The sequence below is a fragment of the Phodopus roborovskii genome, unplaced genomic scaffold, assembly GCF_943737965.1.
Source record: "Phodopus roborovskii unplaced genomic scaffold, PHOROB, whole genome shotgun sequence".
In the NCBI taxonomy this organism is placed as follows: domain Eukaryota; kingdom Metazoa; phylum Chordata; class Mammalia; order Rodentia; family Cricetidae; genus Phodopus; species Phodopus roborovskii.
Genome location: NW_026126418.1, coordinates 34,970,795 through 34,989,961, shown reverse-complemented (window position 1 = coordinate 34,989,961; position 19,167 = coordinate 34,970,795). Strand labels below are relative to the sequence as shown.

Genomic DNA, 19,167 nt, shown 5'->3' with positions numbered 1-19,167 from the left:
GATAGAATAGTTTTTATATTTATAGTTTTTATATTTGATATCTTAAGAAGTTTTTAATAATTAAGAAAAAACTTCTTAATCTTAGAAAACTGGCACTTTTCTAAAACTTATATTCAAAATTGTAACTGAAATGTACCTGGTTTGTAAATGTTTATATTGTATCTAATACTTGTAAAATAGCAATTTACAGATATTAAATGACTATGTCATGTTGGATTCAATAAAGATTTTTATTCAGCACCATTTAATGTTTTGAAAGTATTATTTTAAAAAAAATCATTCTTAAGAAATAGTCAGGTCGGGCAGTGGTGGCACACTTGGTCCTAGCACTCGGGAGGCAGAGGCAGGCAGATCTCTGTGAGTTCGAGGTCAGCCTGGACTACAGAGTGAGTTCCAGGACAGCCAGAGCTACACAGAGAAACCCTACCTCAAAAATCAAAAACAGGGGGAAAAAATTCAAAACACAAAGAGAAAAAAAGAAAAGAGAATCAAGTACTTCTTAACACAAATCTTGCTTAAATATATTATCACAGGACTCTAATACAAATACACTGTTTGTTTTTGAGACTGGGCTTTACTATTCAGCTCTAGCTGTCCAAATTACAGTTCTTAAGCACACCATTTGTAGGGGCTCATTTTTGTAAAAACTGATAATTTAACTATTGTATATATCAGTACAGAATGCTAGTCTGTAAGTGATACTATGATTTTGACAAGAATGCATTTGATTTATAAGGAAATGTTTTGTTCATTCATTGACTATCTCCTTGTTTGTATTCACTGAGACTCCTTTGAACATTTCTCAGATAATATCTTTTTGGACTCCACTGACATCATGCAGTTGTTTTGGCTACAGTGGCAGTCTAAAGAAAATTGATGGAATCTTTCAACAAACAATTGTACTTAGCCAAAGGCACCCTTTTTCATTAGGGAGAAATGAGCACATAAATACATTCAAAATAAGATGTAATATGTATAATCATAGACATACAATACAACCTAGTGCTGCCCTGATTCACTAAAAAATGGTGGGGAAAAATGCTACATGTGGTTTTGTTCATATAACGGGAACGGGTTTCTAGAGATCACAAACAAAATGCGTCCATAAACATCGTTCACTGCTGTTGAAGCAGACGGGACCATAAAATGGACCACAAGCAAGGAATCGTCTCAAGCATCAGACCCTGGTATTTGTATCTGACTCACTAATCTTTTCAAATGTTATGTGTTACGTGTGGAGAGAAATGAATCATTTATGGTTTAAACAAGGGGAGCAGCTGTTAGCTTTGTCCAGTGTGTTAAAACCTTTCATGGCATCTATAAATGGAAAAAGAACCATTAGTTCTCCATTCAGCTGTCATTCTAGCAGCTGACAGTATCATCAACTCACTGTGATAGAAAATAAAAGAAAATGCCCTGCGTGCAAAGACAATTTAAAGCTTGAGAATACATAATACCCTGATTTGGGGGTGTTTGCTCCTTCAACAAATAACCGTGGAGCATCTATGGGGCCTAGAGACTGTAGAGCCTGATCACACAGACCTACAACACAAAAGTCCAGTCTTCACTGTATGTTGGGGGCACATTTAAGAACACCAGCCATTGAAACTTCAGCATCCCTGTAGCTCTCCTGAGTTCAGAATGTGATCATGACTGTGTAATAAAGGACTTCATGAAAAAATTTATAATACCATCTAGATATAAATGAACACTTGGGAGACGTGACAGGGTCTCGCATAGCCCAGGCTGGCCTTGAATTCACTGTGGAGTTGATAATCTTCCTGCCTCCACCTCACAGGTGCTGGGATTCCAGGTGGGTGCCACTATGCCTGGCTGGATTCTTTACATCACACTTTCATTCCCTATGGTGCTCCGTCATCATCAGCACCATGAGGTGTGGCTCCAGTTCCATGCTGTCCTAGACAAGGGCTGCTTTCTAAATGGTTTGGATGGGGCAGCGTGCAAGCTGACTGCATTGTCTGGGACAGCGTGGTCCTCATAGGGTTGCATCTGATCCACTTTTTAACCTTTATTTTGTGAAAGGTCCTTTTTTAGCACTTAAAGTTACAAAATATTCCCAGTAGTCACATGTTTCTGGGTCTTTCCTTTCCCCGAAGACTTAACTATTTCTCTCTGGTCTTGATTTCTTTTAAACCTTTGTCTTTAGTTTACCCTTTTGTATTACTGTTTGTCACCTCGTATCCCTTGTATGGAAAGACAGAGTGTGAATGAGTTTGGTAGTTTAGTAGTGATTATAGCATTCCTATGTGGAAATAAAGATAACTTAGGATATTTTAGAAAATTAAGTTTCTCTGCTATCCCAGTTATGGTGGAGGTATCATTATAAAGGTTATATAAAACTATTAAGTACATAAACATCTTTACGTTTCCAACTTGAACAAAAGATCTATCTGCTTTGAGTAGAAAATAACATTTTGCGTTTTAACATTGTAAACCACTGGACTCATGGCTTATGAGAATTGAAATGAACTCACTTCATATTCTTGACCTTGGCATCACTAATTCAGACAGCCAAGTAGCTTGCCACTAGGCCATTTTTAGAGGAGTGACTCATTTTTATCATCCAATTTTCTGTTAGTTCAATAAGCATTTTCTTGTGGATTCCCTTTATTAACATATGTTCCAAGACTTTCTATATCTCAAAGCTTCTCACTTCACCTGAATGTCTTGTTTCTTAGGAGTTTCCTTAGTGATCAGAAGTCCCAGTTGTTACTTTCAATCTCAGACAGCTGAACAGCTCTCCTTTCCAAGCCAGTGCTCCTAAATTCCCGTCGTTAGAGCTGGTGTCTATATTTAGCAGGTGGGATTAAATTGCAAAGGCTTCAGGCTGCTCAGAGCACACTGATCGGCCTTTTTACAGCCAGACCTGTGTGCAGCAAGGAGCGAAGACCCTCAGTGTCCCCTTCCTTACCCAGGTTCCTCACAGAATGGATTCCCAGCGGGAGCTTGCAGAGGAACTCCGGCTTTACCAATCCACCCTTCTTCAGGATGGTCTAAAAGATCTCCTGGAAGAGAAAAAATTCATCGACTGCACCCTAAAAGCAGGTGACAAAAGTCTTCCTTGCCACAGACTGATATTGTCTGCTTGTAGTCCTTACTTCCGTGAGTATTTTTTATCTGAAATTGAAGAGGAGAAAAAAAAGGAGGTAGTGCTAGATAATGTGGATCCTGCTATACTTGATTTGATCATCAAATACCTGTACTCCGCCAGTATCGATCTCAATGATGGAAACGTGCAAGACATCTTCGCCCTGTCCAGCCGCTTCCAGATCCCCTCAGTCTTCACCGTCTGTGTGTCTTACCTTCAGAAGAGACTGGCTCCCGGTAACTGCCTGGCCATCCTAAGATTGGGGCTGCTTCTTGACTGCCCCAGACTGGCCATTTCTGCCCGGGAGTTTGTGTCAGATCGCTTTGTGCAGATTTGTAAGGAAGAAGACTTCATGCAGCTATCTCTGCAGGAACTGATCTCGGTCATTTCAAATGACAGTCTCAACGTAGAAAAGGAGGAGGTAGTATTTGAGGCGGTGATGAAATGGGTGCGGACAGACAAAGAAAACAGGGCGAAAAATCTTAGTGAAGTGTTTGATTGTATTCGTTTCCGCCTTATGGCAGAAAAATACTTCAAAGATCATGTCGAGAAAGATGACATAATTAAAAGCAACCCAGAAGTCCAGAAAAAAATCAAAGTTCTAAAAGACGCTTTTGCAGGCAAACTCCCGGAACCTAGCAAAAGCGCAGAGAAGGCAGGGGCAGAGGGGGTGAATGGTGATGTTGGTGATGAAGACTTACTTCCTGGTTACCTGAATGATATTCCCAGACATGGAATGTTTGTTAAAGATCTCATCCTCATGGTCAATGACACAGCTGCAGTGGCTTACGACCCCATGGAAAATGAATGTTACCTTACTGCCCTGGCAGAGCAGATCCCCAGAAATCATTCCAGTATCGTTACCCAGCAGAATCAGATCTATGTGGTCGGAGGACTGTATGTGGATGAAGACAATAAAGACCAACCCCTCCAGTCTTACTTCTTCCAGGTAAGTAAGCAGATGCAGACACAGACACAGCCTTCTGCCATCCATTGGCCAGCTGGTGAATTTGAGGGGGTTGCTTACGCATTGCTCAGGTCGGTACCCTGCTGTGCCCTCTCACACGTTGAGACTTAAAGAGTTGGCAGAAATATTCGACTTAATATTTAGTAAAAGGTTGGTGGTAGCACAAGTCTTTAGTCCCAGCACTCAGGAGGCAGGGGCAGGCCGATCTGGTCTACAAGAGCTAGTTCCGACAGGCTCCAAAACCACAGAGAAACCCTGTCTTGAAAAAAAAAATTAGTAAAAGGCATGGTGAAGGAAGTCCTTGTATCTAACTCAGAACTCAAGATTTTCTTTCCATTCTTTGACTCCAAATACTTTATAGATGCTGGTATTTTAGTAGGAGTTAAATGTATAATATTTAACACTATTACTTGATAAATAGGTTATGGTGTTTAACTAAACGTTACTTGCCTTTACCAAAGTGCCTTATTCACTTCAAGAAAGTGGGAAATAGCCTGCTTTTCTATTTTTCCCCTTATATAGGTTTGGGAAGTAACATTTCTTATTTACTGTTACTGCATAAAAGATTTTAATGAAAAAGAAAGGACTCTAGTACATATTCTGTACACTTTGGATTATATGAGGGAAAAAAGAAAACCCTACCTCCTCAAGTGTCACTATTTGAATTGCATTTAAAAGGTATTGTCTACAATAATACACGTATTTGCTCAGTTAGATAGAGGTAGGTATTATAACTTAATCATCTGTTTGGTGTAACCATAAAACTTACAGGAAAGCAAATCTTCCTCAACTAACTGACCCTTTTAGTCCATTTGAGGAGAATTTGTTTCATGCCATCAATAGGCTGTACCTAGCAGCTTATGAGTCACTCGGTAGCAACATGAACCTCCAGTATTGCCAATATCAATACTTCATAGCTTGTGGTTAGCTCAGTAAGAATTTGTTTAGGTCATAGCTAATCATGGCCTGGGGTTTTCGGGCACTTAAATTGGAAAGGCCAGAGATAAGCAAGTGTAGAATATCATACCACAGTCACTGCATGCTCTCAGAGTACACACATACCATGCATTCACAAAATATTACCTTTCGACAACTCTTCTAACCTCAACAAAATGGAGTAATATGTATACTAATCATGTTTCTTAATTTTCTAAGTTCCAGTGAAAGACACCAGCAAAAGTATTTCAGTGTGGCCCAGAAATTTCCCCAAGCTTGAATTTCAAATTCAGATTAACTTTAGAAAGGGCCAATCCAATGAAAAAGATTGTAAATATATCCAGAAAGTGAAAAATACTAAAACACAAATGGATAGGTAGGCAGGCAGCATATGTATGTATGTATGTATGTATGTACTAGCTCATTGTTAAGTTTGCAAACACACACACACATGCATGCACACACATATACACCTTTTAAAAATATATCCAGAGCCCACACTCTCATTTTCACCTTTATTTTCTCCATCCTCTTACTTCCTTTACCTTTATTATGCTTCAGTTTCCAAGAGATCACCCATCTAAGCATGAGCCACTGAAACAGTTACACAAAGTTGGAGTGGCAACTGCCTTGTCACTTCTAAAAGGCACAAACCTAAACAACATGCCTGAATTAGAGCCATAAACAAGAGCTTTGCATGAGACTCTCAGGTTTTGTTTTGTTTTTTTTTTTTTTTTTTTTTTTTTTTTTTTTTTCTGCTCAGCTGCATGTGTGAGGTGTGTTAAGTTCAGAGTGAATTGATATTTGGTATATGCTGCAAGTAGACTATGGAGATTTGGGGCCTTAGTAAGATTTGTTTTCCCCTCCGTGGAATGAATGGATTCATCGAATTTTAGACAGCACCGAGCTTTGGGAAATTCTAGGTATAAGCCCTAATTTTAACAGTGAGGAAACTGGCATCTGAGAGGTTAAATAGCTTGGGAGCTCATCCACTAAAGGGACTGGCTGGCAGTTACTGATAGTTTGCTATAGAAAGTGCTCCCAGGGTAAGAGACAAGGTAGATACTGCAGAGCCTAAATGGGAGCTGGATCATCAGGCTGGGACTATGCTAGCTGTTGATCCACTTAAAAAAAAAAAAAAATAGTACCCAAGCTGTGTAATGAGACCCAGTCTCAAACAAACAAAACACCTATAGATTTAAACAAAGTAGTATTAGAAACCACCTGAAAAGCCATGAGAGGACACTGAGCCACAGTTTTCTCTCACCTTTCTAATCAGGAAGCCCAAATGAGATTTCCTATCTGAGCATTTTGATGAAACTCTTCAAGTCAGAACCCCATACATGTTTGTTGTGATTTCTACTCTATTATGTAGTACTTTCTCCACCCTATCCCCCGGCTGTGCTAGGAATCAAACCCGGGTTTTTGCACATGGAATCTCCTCCCCACTGAGCCCTACGATCCCTTCTTCACCAGAGATTTTTTTCAAGAGTGTAAATATTATATAGTCACAATCTAGAGGCTGAAACGGGAGACTGCAAAGTCAACACTGCGGACAGGGATTACACCCATGGCATGGCATGGCATGGCGTTTGGTCTCAGCACGTTGTTTGACTGGCACACTAGACCAGAAGCACAAAGGCTTCCACAGATGTCCCTCTGTGTCACTACCATCACCACCACCGTCTTTCCCGTTCTTGGCTACACTACGTGTGCAGTGGATCAGCTGATGCATTTCTCTCCTGCTGTCCGGGAGTGACACAAGGAGCTTCAGCCACACCCCTCAGAGTTACCTTGGTTGTTGCCCTAAAATGTAAAAAGGAATATGTTAAGATTTTAGAAAGTAAATAGCAAAACAAAAGCCAGCCAGGCCAGAATCACCAGAGAGTGGCTCTAACGGGGCTACCGCAGAGCTGGTGGCAAGCCAGATTACTTCTTAGCATAAACCAGAAACGGATTATTTAAGGTGACTCCATCCAAAATGAGGGTATCAAAATGAGTATTTTACTGTACCAAGAACAATAAAACACAGGGAACCTAGCCAGCCATGTTTAAAAGCAGAAAAGCGATATTGCTCAGCCTCTCTGTTGTCTGTGGACTGAGCGACAAGCCCAGCTGTCCCGGGTGCTGGCTCTGGGAGTGTGTTAAATATAGCATCCAGGGGTCATCGGCATACTGTGACCCCTGCCACAGACACGTCTTTCCCAGTGTCCAGAAAAATATTAAGATCCCTTGTTTCAAAACTGAACAAGGCAGTTTCAGAAGAAAATTGAACAAGAGACGGCACAGTCATAACCAACCTAGCAATTCTATTTTAGTCTCTTTCCTTTCTTTTGGGAGGGGTATTTTTTTCATGGGCTAAGTATATTTTCTCACTCTTTTTAGTTCTTTTGAGCTAAAATAGGATGCTTTAGGATTGCAGTTTTGCAAGATCTTAGACCTTCTCTGTAAATTTTAAAACAAGACATTTGTGTACCTTTTAATTACAATCTCTATAACTCATTTTTTTTCCAGCTTGATAGCATAACATCTGAGTGGGTCGGGCTCCCACCTCTACCATCAGCCAGGTGTCTCTTTGGTCTGGGAGAGGTGGATGACAAAATCTATGTGGTTGCTGGCAAAGACCTTCAAACAGAGGCTTCGCTAGATTCCGTCTTATGCTATGATCCTGTGTAAGTTGACATAATATTCCTGTCCCCTAAGCATGCTGACAACAAATTCATACTTTCACAAGCTGGAACATAAATGCTATTATCATCTAATTTTAGGGCTGCGAAATGGAGTGAAGTGAAAACTCTTCCTATTAAAGTTTATGGCCACAGTGTGATTTCACATAATGGAATGATATACTGTCTAGGCGGAAAGACGGATGACAAGTAAGTGCCCTAAAGTTCCCTTTTGATTTACATTCTAGTGGGTGCTGCAAGAGTTTCTGACTTTTTTTTTAAGACAACACACTGAAATGGCACTTGGCTTTCACACCATATTTTGCAGATAAAAATTGCAAATATAGTTTTGAAGTTATCAGAGAAACCGTAATTATTTTTGAAAAAAAAAATGATGTCTTAAAGTCACTAGACCAATAGATAGGATGTCGCAAGCTGCCAGATGAGCACAATACCATAACCATAAGCATCATAATAGGAGAAAAGCAGCATCTAGGAGCACATTCAGTTTTTTTTACTTAGCTGCTACCTAAGACCATAGTCAGTTTTTTATTTAGCTGCTCTATAACCACTTTACTACATTAAGACCAGTAGGCTTTCTTATCCAATTAACTATAAGTAGAAAACATTTAAATTTTTAATTTTGTTGTGATTAGTGTGCATGTATATATAATGTGGGGGGGTGCGGTTCCCGTGACACACATGTGGAAGTCAGAAGACAAGTTTGGTGAGCTGGTTCTCCTTCCCCCATGTGGGCCTGGGAACTGAACTCAGGTCACCAGGACAAAGGGGCCAGTGCCTTTACCTGCTGAACCATCTCTCCAGCCCCAGTGGATAGAAGCTTCCAATGTACTCTTCCAGGGTTTCTCTGTGTAGCCCTGGCTGTCTTAGAACTCTCTCTGTAGATCAGGCTGGCTTCATACTCAAAAGATCTACCTACCTCTGCCTCTGGGATTAAAGGCGTTCAGCACCATTGCCCAGCGTCAACATACTCTTTAGCATGGCATTGAAGTGTATCCAGTAGCCAACTGGTTAACAGAATATAATGTGGATTTGTACTTTATATGCACAAGAGAGAATTTATATCAGTTTGAAATGAAAAGCACAGTAATTAAAAAGAGTGCAGTTTATTTCTTGGCTTCTACGAGGTTTTAAATTAGGAAAGAGATCTTATATCTCAGAGAGTGCTCCCAAGGTCAGTTAAGCCAGGAGTCCGTCTAGTAAAATGTCAGAAAACGCACCCTTACTTGTCCCTTATCATTTGTCCAGGCTAATTATTAATAGATCTGTCCAACCATGCAAAGGTAACCTAAATTATGAATTTTAAGGGCACAGTGAGACACAGTGCCATGGATCTGTAGTCCCAGCCTGAGGCCGGAGAATCACTTGAGACCAAGATTTCCAGACCATCTAGGTGACACAGCAAGACCCCATCTCAAAACAAACACAAAAAACAAAAGATGCACAGGCATAGCAGGAAGAACAGTCAAATGTGAGCTTCTGTATCAGGTAAAGAACTCTATTCGAGAATTAGTTTTATTCGATTAAAATGATAAAATACAACACAGAAAATGTGCCCCAACATGCAATGATTTTTTTTAGTCTGCCTTCCCATATTCACAGATAGTATATCCTGAAATTAACTCTCTTCCTTAATCTTTGCTATTTCCATCAAATGAATAACCAAGGATGTATACAGTAAATGCGCTCTTAATTTGGACTTTTTCTCTGAGTAAAGGAATGAACATCTATAAAGTGTGTTATGACTGGAAACATTGGCTTCTGCCAAAATGCCTCAAATTGTTTCCTTCAGATAATATCAGTAACCAGAAAATCAATATGTCAGTAAGAAGGATTCAGGCTTGCCAGTAATGAGTATCAATCTTGAGAATCTGATTACCTAGGCAGCATTGCTTAGCAAATGTCAAAGTCAAGAATTTTGAAATGAATTATTAGCTAAAAGAAGAGGCTGAAGCTGGGGGTGTGGCTCAATAGCACTTTTCTTAGAACACGGAAGGCTTGAGGCCAATCCCAAGTACTGGGGGGGGGGGCACTGAATGGCCCTGGTGAGTATGATTCTCTATTCTGATCTTTCCAAGACCTTGCCACAGTCACCTTTTAAAAAAAATATTTATGTGTGGGGGTGTTTGTGTCATGTATGTCTAGTTACCGGGTATGTGTCTGGTGCCCTTGGAGGCCAGAGGGCATTAGGTCCCCAGAATTAGAGTTAGAGATGATTATGAGTCACCATGTGGTGCTGGGAATTGAACCTGGGTCCTCTAGAAGAGCAGCGGTACTCTAACCCACAGGAACATCTCTCCAGCCTCCTCATAGTCAAGTCCTCAAGTCAAGGGAAATGCTTATATCTGCTCTTTTTTTTTTTCAGATTAAAAATAATTATTCTTACAAAAGGGATTTTGCTTGTCTCTTGGCATTGCCAAACTGGTTACTACTGGGAATTTGGAACTACTGATCAGTTCTGAACAAGTTTAAGAAACCCTAAGGCCCAAGTCAGGTGGTGGTGGTACACTCGGGAGGCAGAGGCAGGAGGATTTCTAGTTTGAGGTCAGGGTGAGTTCTGGGACAGTCAGAGCCACAAGGAGAAACCCCGTCTCAGTCAAACAGAAAGAAAGGAAAGGAGGGAGCCAGGGAGGGAGGAGGGGAGAGAGGGAGGGAGGGAGGGAGTCAGGGAGGGAGGGAAGGATCAATCCTGAGAATATCTTGGGTGAGTCCAAGCACTAAATGTTTTATGCATTTACCACATGAAGCTGTTTTCATTACCCATCATCTTACAGTCACAATGGTTTTTAAATAAAAGATCTTACGTAGGTAAGACTGGACTCAATGCGAAATTTTTTTGGGGATTTGAACTTGGGGCCTCACACATGCCTCATTAGTCCTCTGCTACTCAGCTACATCCCTTGCCCCAGACAGAATTCTTTAAATGAAATTCTATGTACTCCATCACAAACAAAACCATACTGTTAAGTTGCTTTCACAGGAAAAAAAAACTTTTTTAATTTTTATTTTTTTATTTTTTGAGGCAGGGTTTCTCTGTGTCTTTGGAGGCTGTCCTGGAACTAGCTCTTCTAGACCAGGCTGGTCTTGAACTCACAGAGATCTGCCTGCCTCTGCCTCCCAAGTGCTGGGATTAAAGGGGTGTGCCGCCAATGCCCGGCAGGAAGAAAATTCTAAAAGGAACATTCATTGTCTTTTTTTGTTCACAGAAAGTGTACCAACAGAATGTTTATCTACAACCCGAAAAAGGGAGACTGGAAAGACCTAGCTCCAATGAAAACCCCTCGATCCATGTTTGGAGTGGCAATCCATAAAGGCAAAATTGTCATCGTGGGAGGTGTCACTGAAGATGGTCTTTCAGCATCCGTTGAAGCTTTCGACCTCAAGACCAATAAGTGAGCTGCTCTGCTACGGCACAAGTCTTGTACATTCAGTTATTGAATCTGGGTGGCACTTGCACCTTCTAAGGCGTGGGGAGGGGAGCCAGAGAGCCTTGGGTTAAAGAGGTATTTGCAACAACTCCCCACACTGTGTGCTTGTCATTTGCAATGTGTGACTCATGAGTTAATGCTGACACACTGTTTGCCTGACTGCACTAAATTTATAATTCAGTCATTTAGCAAAGGCATTATTATGAACAAAGATGGATACACATGTCTTAAGAGAATTGTTGGAGCACATGTAGTTTAAAAATTTTGGCCGGGGAGTGGTGGCCCACACCTTTAACCCGAGCACTTGGGAGGCACAGGCAGGCAGATCTCTGTGAGTCTGAGGACAGCCTGGTCTGCAGAGTGAGTTCCAGGACAGCCAAGGACGTTCCACAGAGAAACACTGCCTCAAAATACCAAACAAAAAATTAAAATATTTTCACTTGTTAACCATTAACACTCATAAATGACAAGTGCTTTATAAATTTCTGAATTTTTTTTACTGTTAAGTTTTTATTGGATTAATGTGAAAAGATACTTGACTGATATTTTTATATAAAATGAACCTTTCTAAATGTTTGAGCTTACACAATGGGTGAGTATGTATATTTTCTAGTCCTGCATTAGTACTGAAAAAAATTAGAGCAGTGTTATTACTTTTTTGAGAAACCAAATATGTATGATTACAAAATTGATATCTGCAATTTACAAAGAATTTTCAAGGAACTTGATTTAAATAATAATTTAAAATGATGCTCTTGAAGAGTGGATAACAGGGGTGAATTCGCCCATAAAAAAGCTTAACTCTGCTGGATGCCATGGGGCACGCCTTTGATTAGCAGTGCTAGGGAGGCAGAGGCAGACAAAGCTCTTTGTTCTGGGCCAGCTAGAGCTACATAGTGAAACCCTGTCTAAAATTAAAAAAAAAAAAAAAGAAAGAAAGAAAGAAAAAGTAAACCTGCACACAAAACTGTAAGCCCTGTGTTTTTAATTTTATACCTATTTATGGATTTGTGTGTGCATACGTGCACACATGCGTACACACACATCCTTTAAAAATAACAAAATGACACCTAAATGGTGTATTTCTGTACATTTTATGATGACTGCATTTTCAATCAAATACCTAGGTGGGAAGTGATGACTGAATTTCCCCAAGAGAGAAGCTCCATCAGCCTGGTCAGCCTAGCAGGGTCGCTGTATGCCATCGGCGGTTTTGCAATGATTCAACTGGAGTCAAAAGAGTTTTCACCCACTGAAGTCAATGACATATGGAAGTAAGTTTTCCCCGGTCTAATTCTTTGAGCCAAGTATTAAGTCAGCAAACTGATAAGACAGTTTGTGCTAAATAATCCAAACTTTCCCATCATGCAAACTATTTCTCAACACAACAGTAAACTATATCCTTCAAGCCTAACTGAACTTTTGAATATGCCATTTATTGATCAAGTACTGCTTATGATTAAGGAAGGAAATAATCCAGAATGCCTTCTTGGTTTTGTTTTTATTTTTTTTAAAAAATGTTATTTTATGGGTGTTTTTCACCAGACATACATACGTATGTATGTATGTATGTATGTATGTATGTATGTATATATGTATGTATGTATGTCTGGTGTATTTGGAGACCAGAAGAAGGTGCTGGATCCCCTGGAACTGGAGTTACAGGCAACTGCCAGCCACCATGTGGGTGCTGGAAGTCAAACCTGGGTCCTCTGGAAGAGCAGAGTGTGCTTGTAACTGCTGAGCCATCTCTCCAGCCCTAGGCAGGTTTCTTTATTTGTAAAATGAGTTAGGTTAGCTGAGCTTCTCTACCCAGTTCCAGCTTTAAGGGTATAAATGTTCCAGTAACTCGGTAGGGCAGTGACTTATTTTCCTTCGGAGTAGCTCATTTCCTAAGAAAGCACAGCTCTTGAGGCTGGAGAGGTGGCTCAGCACTTAAGAATACTGGCTGCTCTTCCAGAGGACCTGCAATCAATTCCCAGAAACCACATGGTGGCTCACAACTGTCTGTAACTCCAGTTTAAGACATACATATAGGCAAAACAGCAATGTACATTAAGATATAATAATTTTAAAAATTATTTAAAAAAGGAAACAGCACTGAAGAAATGTTTAACCTATCCAATTTTTCACGAGTTCACTATATATAATTTATTCTTTCATTTGTTTGATCATTCAGATAGTAGATGCTTGTTTAAAAAGAAAAAAGTGAAAGTAGCTATCTATTTTACCACCCAAACAGCTGCTGGGCAATTCTCCCAAATGTGCAGTGGTTACCCAACTGAACTATTTTAGTCAAAGAATGTCTTTTAAAGGGCAGGGCCACTTTCACCACAGTGTCAGATACAGTAAATATCAAATGGAACTTAAGTTCCATTTGGAAACCATAGTCTTGTGCAGGGCATCTAGTGAGTGACAGGCCATCAGGGTACTACTCTACAATTGCTGAAGCCAGCGCAGGCACTGTGCTTGATATCTGACTTACAGGAGGGAGCTCCTGGGTGTCTAAGGAGAGTCTAAGTGAATCCAGGCTCCACACACTCCTAGAAACAGCCATACTCAGGCTCTCCAATCAGCTTCAGGGACCGCCCTACTTCCAAGGCTGGAGGCCTTTAAGTAGTCTCCTCTTAGACAGTGTCCTGCTCCCCAGAGTATGGCTTGTAGACCATCAACAGCATTGTCATCCCTTGAATGAATCAGAAGTGGCATGTTAGAGAGACTCCTAGCTGATTTGTTGGCACACATGTGTTTATGACCAATCAGATAGTGAAGGTGGAACACTATACTTGAGACTCAAAAGTGGGTATCGTTTGTTCTAGACCCAAATCAGCAGTTGTTTTATTCCTTGGTGAGAGCTGCAGGGTAGAAAGGTTAATAGATTTGCCGGTTACTCTTCTGTGCCTTGGGAAATTCCTTATGGGAAGACAATTCAAGACAATTCAAGGCAGGGCACCGGGACATCTTAGCTCTATAATTCAATTATATATGTATAAAGCTTTTTTTTTTTAATCCTTCCCTTATGTTTCGGTAACTAGTTGTGTTGAGGAAAATGATGACTATAAAACACAGTTCATTACAATCTCCATTCCCCTTAGAAGAGGAAAAAACAAACAAACAAACAAACAAAAAACCTGGAGATTTACAAGAATCAAGGAGGCTAGAATTGCAGTGATCCCCAACCCTGACCGTACAGCAATCCCCTGTAACACTTCTAAAATGTACCAGAGCCAGGCCTGAACACAGATTATGCCCAGATTCTGGAGCTAGGACTGAAAGTCATTGTTTGCTGAAACCTCAAGTGATCTGATTTGCAGACGAGTTGAGAAACACTGGTGGGGAGAAACTGTGCCATCGACAGTCACACAAGCCACTAGGTTCTGATGCAGTCTAAAGCCATCCTGCCCCAGCAAGAGGAAGTAATGGGCAGCAAAGGGAAGAGAGTGCAGCCATTCCTTTCTATGAGAACTTCAAAGAGGGGCCCTCTGCCTGTGATTCAGCTCTGTCTGTGCAGTGGTATTACTACAGAGCTTCCAGAGGCATGAGGGTCTCTCTCCCACCCCTGCTGAAGGTGATTTAATGGTCCAGGATGTGGTCTGGGCTCCAGAATTTGACAGATCCCTAAAATGAATATAGAAGAGCTTGAAAAACACTGGATTGGGGGGGGGGGGTTGGATGGGGGCACCCATCACTGTCCTGCTTAGCAATAGAAATGTAAATTTTAATGATTGTGTTGTTTTCTAACTTGGGGAAATGTCTAGAGTGGTAATCCTCAAGTTCTTTGTTTTATTTTGTTTTTTAAGATTTATTGATTTATTATGTATACAGTGTTCTTTCTGGATGTATGCCTGCAGGCCCCAGAAGAGGACACCAGGTCTCATTGTGGATGGTTGTGAGCCACCAATGTAGTTGCTGGGAATTGAAATCAGAACCTCTAGAAGAACAGCCAGTGGAATTAATCACTGAGCCATCTCTCTAGCCCCAGTCCTCAAGTTTTGTTGTAGTACTTTCTGAGTTTTCACAAGTCAGACCAACTCGGTCTCTGGGGAGGGACCCAACAGGAGTGTTTTTTAGCATCTCCAGGTGGTCCCATTGTGTAGTCAAACTTGAGAACTCAGGATTACTGTAGAAGTACTCAGAGTAATATCAACAACACCTGGGTTTGCTAGACATACAGACGCTCAGAGTTGGAGAGATGGCTCACAGGTTAAAAGAACAGGCTGTTCTTCCAGAGGACCAAGCTTGATTCCCAACACCCACATGGCTGTAACTCTAGTCCCAGGAGATCCAACTCCCTTATCTGGCCTCCACAGGCACTGCACACACATAATACATGGACATACATACAGAAAAAAACACCTATATACATAAAATAACAATAAAGGTGGTGGCACAGCCCTTGGGAGGCAGAGGCAGGCAGATCTCAATGAGTTCAAGGCCACCTGAACTACATAGAGAGATCCAGTACGAGGACTGTTACACAGAGAAACCCTGACTTGGAAAAAAAGAATGCACTGACCTTTGGGCAGTGGGAGGCAACAATTCTAACAAGCCCTCTCTGAGTGATTTGCAAGTGTTCTCTGTAAATTGAGTGCTATTGTCCTAGAGACAGGTGGCTGTTCACTTGTCCACTGCCTCCTCATGAACCACATGTAAAGGGACAAAACAAAAACAAACCTCAGCACTGCACACTCTAAACCTATCAACCCTTCTATTGTTGTGTGCAAAATACATTTCCATTGTATTCTGAGATGGGATCTCATCCTATAGCTCAGTCTGGCCTCAAACTCATTATGTACAACCCAGGATGCCCTCAAATTCCAGTGAGATGTCAAGCACACATTTAAGGCAATGTATATTGCATCTCTGTAACCTTGATTGCTCGCACATGAGGACCACAGAGTTCTTGGTCAGAGGCAAGGGCACAGTCTACTAGCTGTCCACGGACAACAGAGGGCAAGGGGTCAGCACTGTGTCAGGTGCCACCTGAGTCCCCAGTAGGTGGGAGCTACTGAAATCACAATCCACCTAAGTCCTGCCTCTTTAAGTTCTCCCCCATAAGAGTTTGCTTCTTGACTCTTCCCCAGCAATCCTCACCAGTCCCACAGTGGATGATGAGCTGCTCAGCTGTCCATTACTTTTTCTGCACAGTCTGATTCCAATGCAATGGCCACGGTCTAGGTATATGCTCGTTCACACTGTGTACGCTTTGAAATGAGTTCAACTGATACTTCTCAGGCAAGGTACCTTGTCTGGCAGGAAGCAGTGTGTTTTTACCCCCCCCCCACCCCATTTTTATACTGAACACAAAGAAACTTACAAAGTGTTCTCATTAACAGCTGCTTATTGATTTTTTGTTTTTTCTTCCATCAGGTATGAAGATGATAAAAAAGAATGGGCTGGGATGTTGAAGGAAATACGTTATGCTTCGGGAGCTAGTTGCCTAGCAACACGCTTAAATCTGTTCAAACTGTCTAAACTATAAACAAGATGACAAAAAAACAATAGTTTGAGAGGTGGCTTGTTGGGACAAGAGGGCTATAATTTATTGTCTGTCTTTAAGCCTGTACAATGATTCATGCAGGGTTACAATGACTCATGTAGGGTCTCTATGAGGTGAACAGTGTGGCCGAATCTCAAAGTCACTGCTTTTTCCAGTGCCAAGTATAAAACCATTTGCTAAGAACTTTAGTATTCAATTAAACAATGTACTTTTGTTAAACTTTACTCAAAGAAGTGAGCTTTCTAAATCTGACCTGTTTACTAAACCTTTGTATTCTTAAGGTACATTTACACTTGTTTTCTATTATCAGTGAAATGCATATGTCTACATTCTAAAATGTTTGAATAACAGAAACCTTCCCTCATGTTTTGAGCTATACAGGAGTCTTGTGCATTATTATGAAGATGACTGGAAATGCTGTTTAAGAAGTATAATAAATGAGTCTCGTCTGAAGGGCAAAGTGTCTAGTCAAATCTAAATGGCCTCCCCCTTCCCCACCTTTAAAAACTTGTAATTATGTGTGTGGGTGTTTTGCCTGTGTGTATGTCTGGTGCATACATGCAGGCAAAACATGCATGGTGACACATGCATGTCCGGTGCCCAAGGAGACCAGAAGGCATCCGATCCCCGGGGACTGCAGTTAGAGATGACTGTGAGCTGCCATGTGGGTGCTGGGAACCAATTCCAGGTCCTCTGGAAGGGCAGCCAGTGCTCGCAACTGCCGAGCCGTCTCTCCAGTCCCTTTCTTCTTTTTGTGACACTGGCATATTATTTCCAAATCAAAGTGTGATATTTTTGTGTTTATCTGTATGTAATATGTGCATGCTTGCATGTGCCACAGTGCATGTGTGGAGGTCTGAGAGCAAGCTCAAGTGTCAATCTTCACTTTCCACCTTAGTAGAGATATGGTCTCTTTGCTGCTTCTCCATTGTGAACTACAGGCTAGCTTGTCTGCTAGCTTCTATGTACACTCCTGTCTTCCTGCAGGAACACTCATGCTACATGCCAATCTTTTTTGTTTTGGGGGATTCTGGGATTTGAACTCTAGTTCTCAGTTTCTGAAGCAAGCCTGTTTATCTGCTGATCTATCTCTCAAGTCCCAAATATAAAACGCTTAAATTTAAAACCCAATAAATCATAGCCTTAACAACATTAACCACAGCAGCTATAATGGGAGTGATCTTTAAACTTCTGGGGCAGAAGATGATGTGAAAGAGGGTAGCCAGTCACTGACTCAGTTTTTTTAGCTTTATATTCCACAAAAGGGCTGCTTATTTGCTAAATTTCCATAGTGTAAGAGTGACGACTGAACCAGGCATGGGGGCACATGTCTGAAACCCCGGCTTTCAGAGGCTGGCTGCTGGAACACACAAGTGTGAGCCCAGCTTGGGAAACACAGTGAGACTCCATCGGGAGGGTCCTGAAGCTCTACACCCACTGTTTTTCTTGGTGTGTAGACAAGACTCCTTGGTCTACTATAATCAGATTTAACCATGTAAGTTATGAACTGTCACCTGGATGCTACCACACATCTGGGCATGTGTGCATCATCACAGGCCTCCTTTGCTGGCTCTTCTTTCTGGTCTCTTCATGCTAGAGTCTCTGAGGGGACAGACAGTCCCACATCTTCCCTGCATTCACACTCTTCCCCAATAGCAACTTAAAGTGATTTCTTGTCGTCACATGGTGTTAAATACCAATGACAACTCTCACATCTTTCTGTGGCCTCCAAACTCACTGAGTGGACATCTCCACTTTAATTCTGGAAAAGTATCTTAAACTCAACACGTCTGAACAAATTCAGGATTGTGCTAACAGTAGCCCACCTCCCACCTTACTCTTCCCATAGACCCCCACCTCGGTGAAAGGAATGGATTTGTGTCACACCCTCACCTAAGACTCAGAATGTCCCGGATGAGGGGTTGGAAAGACTCCAAGAGTCAGGATCTTCTGGAGTAACAGGCACTTGCACTCATAAACTCTGAATAGCTATAGTTGCCCACACAAGACCTGCACAGGATCAAGCTGCTCAAGATTCAAGCATGGATTGGGGGGGGGGGGAGCTCACAAGGCTTACTTCTGGTTTAGAAGCCACAGCAGTTGCAGGGGAGCAAGTCAGCTTTCTTTGGGGCCAGGCCATGCTACAGAGGACAGTCCTCTACCCATGTGCATGCAGCAACACTGAATGGACTCACTAGGTTACACATACAAACACTCAGAGAAAGAAGGAGGAACACAAAGTTAGAACAGGGGTGCCAGAGAGGGTCACAGGAGGAGCTGGGAGGGGAGTAAAAGGTAGATTTAGATTTGATCAAAAGAAAATACATTCATACATGAAGGAAAGAAGAAAACTTAAAATTGTGCACTATGAAATTCCTTTTGGGGAGGGATGGGGTAGGGTGTTTTGAGACAGTCTCACTCTATTGACTAGGCTGGCCTCGAACTCACAGCAGTCCTCCTATCTCACCTCCGGAGTGTTGGGATTAACTCACTTATTAAGAGTTCATATCTGGACATGATGGTACATATCTGTAATCCCA

At 41.4% G+C, this 19,167-nt stretch overlaps 1 protein-coding gene across 1 annotated transcript; it reads left to right on the top strand.

Annotated features, from left to right (window-relative positions):
* The first annotated feature begins 2,852 nt into the window (after positions 1 to 2,852).
* Positions 2,853 to 16,713, top strand: Klhl41 (kelch like family member 41). Its single transcript, XM_051184529.1, has 6 exons — positions 2,853 to 4,058; positions 7,527 to 7,684; positions 7,781 to 7,888; positions 10,906 to 11,091; positions 12,255 to 12,401; positions 16,498 to 16,713. Exons 1-6 carry the CDS (start codon positions 2,949 to 2,951, stop codon positions 16,607 to 16,609), a joined length of 1,821 nt encoding a protein of 606 aa, XP_051040486.1. The 5' UTR covers positions 2,853 to 2,948; the 3' UTR covers positions 16,610 to 16,713.
* Positions 16,714 to 19,167: the final 2,454 nt, after the last annotated feature.